Below are 9,155 nucleotides of genomic sequence, written 5' to 3'. Positions count from 1 at the left end.
ATACTTCCTCAGCACAGTGCTTACAACTGCGCTCCACCGAAATGTGTTTGAAGAATGTTTTTTTTCTCTGATTCTCTCAATTTCGCAAAAAAAAAGTTTATTTGGTTTTGGTAGAGCGCGGTTGTAATAATTCTGCCGTTTAAAAAGCGCGCAAAAGTGTTTTTTTTTGAAAATTGCGCCCCAGATATCCAAGTTATGAAACCGTGTGGTTTTCAAAAAAAAAACAAATGAAAATTAGTGCCTCGCCGTAATTTGTAACGACTAACATATATTTTTTGCTTTCCCTAATCACACCATGATATAACAGTAAATCCCCGGAAATCTTTTTCAAAAATTGTGTCTCCTTCTCATTTTTGATCTCTCAAAAATCTCATTTTCATTTTCCCTTTTTCCTTTTTCAATTCTAAACATATACCAAATCCGCTCTGATGGATTAATCTTGTCTAATCGGTCAAAGAAGTTTTATTTTCTTCACTTGGAGACTCGGAGAGCCTGAGCATTTTCACTCTCTCTATCTCACGTCACTCCTCAAACTTGTCCATCTAATCTGTCCCCCCTCCTCGTTTTCCTCTTTTCAATCAAGAAGTTCTCTACGGGGAAACAACTTTTTCTCTCGTTTTTCTGTCTTTTGAGTTTTGAGAGATAGGTAGGAAAAAAGTGACCTCTTGTTTTTTTTTTGACAAAAAACTTTTTTGAAAGAAAAGTTTTTCTATTTCATGTACCTGTCAATATTCGAAATGACGTTATCTTCTGATACTCCTCTCGGGGTGAAAATAGTACTGAAACAGGTGAAACCGGCAGCTGATTTTTTTCAATTTCTAGGCCCCGCCTACTTTTTTCCTTCCCCACTTGTATACTGCTTCTACCTTAACATTTATTTTTTCCTGATCTTACATTTCCCTAGTCCATCACCATTTCCAGATGCTCCTACCTCCAAATTTAACCACTTCAACTATGATGACGTCATCCTCGTCAGAATCCTACGACGCGGATAATCCGATCTTACCGCCTGAACCAATCCTGGGGGATTATGTGGAGATGTTCACGTTGGTACTCAATTTTATTGTTGGCGCGCCTTTGAACTTGGCCGCGTATACTCAGGTTGGTAGAGGATGGGATAGATTCTGTCTCTGGATGTATATTAGTTTTAAAAATATGGTTTTAAGAAATCATATCTATCGAAATTACAAATCAATGAGTTGACCGTAAAATCATTAATTGGAACATCAATCATTATATGTTGAAACGGTAAAATTGAGTAACAAAAATCCATTTTCATGAAAAATACGAACTGATCGATCCGATACCCTTAACAATAGGAACAAGTCTAGGTATCCAATTTTTGTAGTTGGGTACTTATTGGAGAGCGGCCTTCACGGTCTTTTGGATACGGTACAGTGTTGTCGGGAATTCCGACTTCCGACTTCCGACTTCCGGGTTTTTTTTCATTTCCGGGTAAGGAATTTCTCTTCCGACTTCCTACTTCCGACTTCCGGATAAGGAAAGTTACTTCCGACTTACGTCATTTCATAACTGTGGAATTTGCGAAGAGTACAAATGACAGAAATACTTGGAAAAAATGGTCTAAAACGACAGAAAATAGGATTTTTTTCTGCCAAAAACAATTTTTTCACCAATTTTTCCGAATTTTATGATCTTTTCTCTTGGAGTTTTGGAACTGTTGTAAAAAAATATAATTCCGACTTCCGACTTCCGACTTCCGACTTCCGGATAAGATAATTGTGAAAAAAAGTTTGGATTAGAGCGCTTGGATACGAATGCTCAGCTAAAGCAAAAATTAATGATCTTGACGTCTTGAAACAGCACCCGCGAACACAAAAGATACAAAGCGTTGCATGGTGGTTCCTACAGAAAAAATAAGAGAAGATGTAAAAAACGTACTGACCCAACGGATGTATAGTGAGTATTTCATTTGTAGCAAGACTGTCCGATCGCTCGGTCGGCCCACGCAGAAATGATGGTTTTCGAAGAAAAACCTCAAAGGGGGGCACCGGTATTCCAAATATTGAGATGTTTGTTATGGATCTACTCAGAATTTCTAGAAAAGAGGATCCAGGTTCAAAAGTTAGTCTAAAGCGAGTTATGAGGCTACAAAGTGTCAAAAAACGGCCACTTTTTTCATTTTTTGACACTTTGAGACCTCATAACTCACTTTAGGCTTATTTTGAGTCGATCCATATCAAAAACTTGATTTTTTGGAATACCGGTGTCCCCCTTTAAGGAGCTAGGAAGCAAAAATTAAAAATAACCAAACGAAAGTCTTTAAATTTTTCAATAGTTGCTACTTAACAATGTTTTTTCGACAAAGATTGGATTTTTTAAACAAAACAACTGTCTGGGGTCTGAAATTATCTATTTCAAATCTTTATCTTCAAATTTTCATAATTTTTTAATGCTTTTTCATTTTCGATAGCAAGTTGATAAGGCAAAGAATTCTGGCAATTTTACAGCCGGCTTCTTGGTGTTTGGAGGCAAGGTCGAGCTATGACAGTCTTGATTTGTTATGATTCAACGATTTTTCAAAAAGTACTTTCAGATAAGACAGTCTGTGCAAATCCAGCGCTCCAACAGAAAGTCAGTCTGCCGTCAAAATTGATATTTTAAATTTTATGTTTTTAAAAATGATCTCGATTCAAATAACGAATTATGGATCATTATTTTTCCATTTATCCAGATAATTTCATCATTCTTTTTTTTACATAATTTTTTTTTTACATAATCTAGGCGAATACACAAGATACAAAGCGTTGCATGGTGGTTCCTACAGAAAAAAGAAGAGAAGATATAAGAAACGGACTGACCCAACGGATGTATAGTGAGTATTTCATTTGTAGCAAGACTGTCCGATCGATCGGTCAGCCCACGCAGAAATGATGATTTTCGAAGAAAAACCTTGAAGAGGGACACCGGTATTCCAAATATTGAATGTTTGTTATGGATCGACTCAGAATTTTGTAGAAATGAGAAAAGCCTCTTAGAGCCAGGTCGGAAAGTTAGTCTAAAGCGAGTTATGAGGCTTCAAAGTGTCAAAGAACGGCCACTTTTTTCATTTTTTGACACTTTGAGACCTCATAACTCGCTTTAGGCTAATTTTCGGACTTGGGTCCAAGAGACTTTTCTCTTTTCTACAAAGTTTTGAATTGATCCATATCAAAAAATCTTGATTTTTGGAATACCGGTGTCCCCCTTTAACAAGCTAGGAAGAATAAATTAAAAATAACCAAACGAAAGTCTTTGAATTTTTCAAAAGTTACAAATTTTTTCGACGAAGATTGGAAATTTTTAAACAAAACAACCGTCTCGGGTCTGAAATTATCTATTTTTCTCTTCAAAGTTTCCTAATGTTTTACGATTTTTCCTTTTCGATAGCAAGTTGATAAGGCAAAGGAGAATTCTGACACTTTTTGTTCTTATTCCTTGCGAAATGAAAATGTTACAGCCGGCTTCTTGGTTTTGGAGTCAAGGTCGAGCTATGACAGTCTTGATTTGTTATGTTTCAACGGTTTTGCAAAAAGTACTTTCAGATAAGACAGTCTGTGCAAATCCAGCGCTCCAACAGAAAGTCAGACAGCCGTCATAATCTCGATGTTTTAAATTTTTGATTTTTTAAATTTGATTTCGATTCAAATATCGATTCGTGGATCATATTTTTTTATGTATCCGGATAATTTCATCATTCTTTTTTTTACATAATTTGTCCTCCTTTTTTTCATGGTTTTTAGAATCTCACCTGAATATTTCTTTTTGTAACATTCCACCCATACTCTTTCATTTTTTTTTGTTGCCTTTTTCAATTTTGGGTATTCTGTTTCAAATGTTTCTCATAATTACTGTTTTTCCAACCTTTTTGTTACTGCCTAATTTGATTGAACTTTATAGAATGAACGACAAATGTTTCTAAACGTTTTCTTATGACCTTACACAGATCATTTTCCATTTGGTTGTGTGTAAGAGAAAACCTCGAAACAATTTAAACTAACAATTTATTTGACATTGTATTTCTGACACAGTAATGAACAACACACTTTGAAGGTTGTTTTTTGGTCGGAGCAAAAGTTAATGAAAATCACTTACCCAGAGAGATTGGAATCATCTGTTTCATCACTTCTATTTGTTCTGGATGACCAAATTTGATATCAATAGTTTAACATCAATAGTTTAACAGTTATAACAAACTTGGCTAGAATCCATATACGAACTTTTTGAAAAACGCGCTACAAAACTGGAAAGTTATGAATGAAGAGAAGTATATAGCAGTTCTGAAATTGTAGAGTTTGAAAATTCCTGTTTCGATACGCATACTTCTTTGCATTGATCTATACTTTTCACTACATCAGCTATGTATTATCAATACCCAATTTATCCCATTTCCCCTCCTCGTTCCCGTCGATCTGGTATATAGCGCTACACGGTCTCTCAGACTCCGAGGAAGAACTGCAAGAAATTTTTGATCTACCTTCAACGAAAAATTTGAGAAATTTGCAGGTTAAGACTGTATTACTTTAGTTTTTAGCGTAAAACTCAAGGTCAGGAATGAGAAAATTTTAATTTTCGAATTATTCAGAAAGCATTATTTACCCATTCAGTCTAAAAAATCCTGGTTTCAGATATTATTTCAGGTCGAATAGGAAATTTTTCATTTCGATTTCGGAAAAATCTACGGGGTTTGTTCATTTCTCAACACTATCCAACGAATGATAACTCAAAACGTGCTCCGGAGATTTGTACACATTTCTGTAGGACGGTTTTTTAATTTGCTCATTGGTTTTCGAGAAATCGATCAAATTCCGAATTTTTTTCAATTTTTTGTTATGCACGATTTGGAGCACGATTTGAGCTATCATTCGTTGGATAATGTTGAGAAATGAACAAATCCCGTAGATTTTTCCGGAATCAAAATTAAAAATTGCCATTTCGACTTGAAAAAGTATCTGAAACCAGAATATTTTGGATTGAATGGTTGGATCATGCTTTCATAATAATTCTAAAACTGAAATTTTCTTACTTCTGACCTTGAGCTTCACGCTAAAATTTAAAGTAATAACGTTTCAGACCTGCTAATTTCTCAAAATTTTCGTTTCATGAGGGTAGATCAACAATTTTCTTGCAGTTCTTTTTCCGACGCTGGGAGACTGTGCGCTACCTAAAGCTACCTAAAATTCTAACAAAAAAATCATGCATCCTTGTAGACACAGAGTATTATTGATTTATTTCCATGACATCATGCGTTCGTAGTGTTGAATTCAGATCTGTGTTACAAGTTTTCTCTGCTTCAGAAAAATGGCCAAACTATGTCGGTAAGCCAAAAAAGTCAATCAACGTCTTCTACGCAGAAGCAAACATCACCTGTTTCATCTTGTGTACATTTAACACTTCATCTTCCAACCGACGCTAAATCAGTCTTTTTTTCCAGAAAAAACTGAAAGTGATACAATTTACATTACTCCTTCTATTAAAATTCAAAACAAACAAGGTCATTATTCTCGACCTAATTTTAATCTTCTCCGGCACTTCCTCTTTTTATTTATGGAATCCTTAAACTCATCTCTTGCTCACACCAACTTTAGGGATTCGCAAACATCTGGAGCAAGAACTCATCTGGAGCAAGAATTAAGGCGGAACCAGCTGAGGAAGTCCCGGAGTTGGACAGGCCTCCATGCGAGTACACTCCCAGAAACAGTGTTGCTCCATCAGACCGAAACTTCCCAATCAGAGCCGCCGCCCCTTCCCAGTTCAAACCGCCCAGATTGGAATCTCATTCATTGGATGACGTGGCACCCCAAATGGAAGATCCGCTTGTAGCTGTTCAAAAGCAACTGGATTTGAAACAGCAAAGAATCGATACACTGAAGCAGCGGCTGAAAGATCAAGAAAGAGAATTGACGCTGAAATTTGCGGAGCAACTGAAGAAAAAAGAAAAAGAGTTGACTTTGAAGCATGATAATGAGCTCCTCTCTCAAAAAGTCAAGTATTTGGAGGAAATAAACCAGAAAGAGCAACAAATTAATGAGTTGCTGAAAAATCAAGTTCAGCAAAATCAGCAGCAACCAACAATGCCGGTTCCCCAATACATGATGGCTGCTCCACCTCTATTCATGCCGGCTCCACCAACTTTATCTGCAAGAAATTTCACGGTTGCAGTACCAGATTCAATTCATCCAAATGTGCCAGTGAGTTTTTTGTTGTAATCAGCATTGGCATTCATTCAAACAACATATTTTTTCTTAACAAATTAAAATTTTAGAATCCACCTCAACTCGTGGCTCCAGCTCCCTGCCCTCAAGCATCAATTCCAGCTCCACGTGCTGAAAGTCTCGCTGATTCTGGCCGGAAAACTTCTGTGGCGCCTCGTGAAAGCTCATCAGAGTCAATGGGGCCCCCACAGAAAAAGATGAGACGCGATGACCGAGAAATGGACCATCAAGTGATGGATGGAAGCAGTCAAAGCTATGTTGGATTGAACCAGGAACGAGATTTACTCGATTCGAATCGAGAAGACAATCTCCAAGATTATGAAGTTGGAGCCCAACCCGAGGTATTTATTAAGTTAAAAAACAATTTTCTTAAAATATTGTTTCAGGAACCGCAAATCCAGCGTTTCGATGAAAGTGAAGACCAACGAATGGAAATTGGAGTCGTGGATGAAGCGGAGCCAAATAATGATCCGGATTTACTCAATGAGCGACCAGTTAGTAATCAGGTAATTATAATTTTCTAATCGAATGTTTTGTAATTACAAAACACGCTTTTTTTCAGGAAGAAATTGAATTTCCCGATTTAGGGACGCAGCCAGAGATGGATGTGGCCCATGAGGAGCCCATGGAGGAAGACGATGAGGGTCCTCTACAGAATGAAGACCAAGAGCTCGATGACAATGATGAGGAAATGGATCAAGAAGACGAAGAGGCTCAGGTAGTTCAATTTTCAAAAATCGTCTGTAAAAACTAGATTTTTAGGTTCAACCAGCTATTGGGCGTAGAAGAAGTGCCCGTGAAAAACATCCGGTTTCCTTGATACAACCGAAGTACGGAAAGAACCATATCAAAAATCGTAAGTGCTAAGTTTTCAATTGTTTTCAGTTCATATACTTGTTTCAGAAAAGCAAGGCGAATACACAAGATACAAAGCGTTGCATGGTGGTTCCTACAGAAAAAAGAAGAGAAGATATAAGAAACGGACTGACCCAACGGATGTATAGTGAGTATTTCATTTGTAGCAAGACTGTCCGATCGATCGGTCAGCCCACGCAGAAATGATGATTTTCGAAGAAAAACCTTGAAGAGGGACACCGGTATTCCAAATATTGAATGTTTGTTATGGATCGACTCAGAATTTTGTAGAAATGAGAAAAGCCTCTTAGAGCCAGGTCGGAAAGTTAGTCTAAAGCGAGTTATGAGGCTTCAAAGTGTCAAAGAACGGCCACTTTTTTCATTTTTTGACACTTTGAGACCTCATAACTCGCTTTAGGCTAATTTTCGGACTTGGGTCCAAGAGACTTTTCTCTTTTCTACAAAGTTTTGAATTGATCCATATCAAAAAATCTTGATTTTTGGAATACCGGTGTCCCCCTTTAACAAGCTAGGAAGAATAAATTAAAAATAACCAAACGAAAGTCTTTGAATTTTTCAAAAGTTACAAATTTTTTCGACGAAGATTGGAAATTTTTAAACAAAACAACCGTCTCGGGTCTGAAATTATCTATTTTTCTCTTCAAAGTTTCCTAATGTTTTACGATTTTTCCTTTTCGATAGCAAGTTGATAAGGCAAAGGAGAATTCTGACACTTTTTGTTCTTATTCCTTGCGAAATGAAAATGTTACAGCCGGCTTCTTGGTTTTGGAGTCAAGGTCGAGCTATGACAGTCTTGATTTGTTATGTTTCAACGGTTTTGCAAAAAGTACTTTCAGATAAGACAGTCTGTGCAAATCCAGCGCTCCAACAGAAAGTCAGTCTGCCGTCAAAATTGATATTTTAAATTTTATGTTTTTAAAAATGATCTCGATTCAAATAACGAATTATGGATCATTATTTTTCCATTTATCCAGATAATTTCATCATTCTTTTTTTTACATAATTTGTTCTCCATTTTTTTTTCATGGTTTTTAGAATCTCATCTGAATTCTTCTTTTTGTAACATCCCACCCAAACTCTTTCATTTTTTTTTGTTGCCTTTTTCAATTTTGGGTATTCTGTTTCAAATGTTTTTCATAATTATTGTTTTTGGGAGTAAAAGTTAATGAAAATCACTTACCCAGATTGGAATCATCTGTTTCATAACTTTTATTTGTTCTGGATGACCAAATTTGATATCAATAGTTTAGATAACAAATTGTCTTGGCTAGAATCCATATACCAACTTTTTGAAAAACGCGCTACAAAACTGGAAAGTTATGAATGAAGAGAAGTAGCAGTTATGAAATATTATAGTGTGAAAATTTCTGTTTTGATACGCATATTTTTTTGCATTGATCTATACATTTTACTACCTCGGCTATTATCATTACCCAATTTATCCCATTTCCCGTCGATCTTTTTTTTTTTTTTTTATTCATAAAATCCTTGTAGACACAGAGTATGATCCCCACATACATTTCTGTTTCACTATCTTTTTTTCAATTGATTAGAAATTTCGAAGATTGTTTTGTGAACTGTAGCGGCTGATATGTACACTGGTAGAAAATAACCAGAAATGCAATTCAATTCTTAATTTGGGAAGTAGTAACTGAAGCAGATGTTCCGATTTATCTAAATAGAATCTTGCGTTCGTAGTGTTGAATTCAGAACTGTGTTACAAGTTTTCTCGGTTTCAAAAATGTGGTTCAACTATGTTGGTAAGCCTAAAAAGTCAATAAAGTGTAGAAATAAACATCTCATGTTTCATCTTGTGTACATTTAACACTTCAGCTTTCAACCGACGCTAAATCGATTTTTTTTCCAGAAAAAACTGAAAGTGATACAATTTACATTACTCCTTCTATTAAAATTCAAAACAAAAAAGGTCATTATTCTCGACCTAATTTTTATCTCCTCCGGCACTTCCTCTTTTTATTTATGGAATCCTTAAACTCATCTCTTGCTCACACCAACTTTAGGGCTTCGCAAACATCGTTATTTTGTATACGTGAGTTTCTGTAA

At 36.0% G+C, this 9,155-nt stretch overlaps 1 protein-coding gene across 1 annotated transcript; it reads left to right on the top strand.

Moving 5' to 3' along the window:
* Positions 1–921: 921 nt before the first annotated feature.
* GCK72_012579 (uncharacterized protein) lies at positions 922–7,219 on the top strand (the record flags this gene model as incomplete). Its single annotated transcript, XM_053729222.1, has 7 exons — positions 922–1,101; positions 5,589–6,191; positions 6,266–6,556; positions 6,602–6,721; positions 6,778–6,933; positions 6,978–7,071; positions 7,119–7,219. The coding sequence occupies 7 exons, from the start codon at positions 922–924 to the stop codon at positions 7,217–7,219; spliced, it is 1,545 nt and encodes a 514-aa protein (XP_053583994.1).
* Positions 7,220–9,155: the final 1,936 nt, after the last annotated feature.

This window comes from Caenorhabditis remanei, chromosome IV, assembly GCF_010183535.1.
Source record: "Caenorhabditis remanei strain PX506 chromosome IV, whole genome shotgun sequence".
Lineage (NCBI taxonomy): Eukaryota > Metazoa > Nematoda > Chromadorea > Rhabditida > Rhabditidae > Caenorhabditis > Caenorhabditis remanei.
The sequence above is the reverse complement of the archived record's forward strand: the minus strand, read 5'-3'. Positions and strand labels throughout refer to the sequence as shown.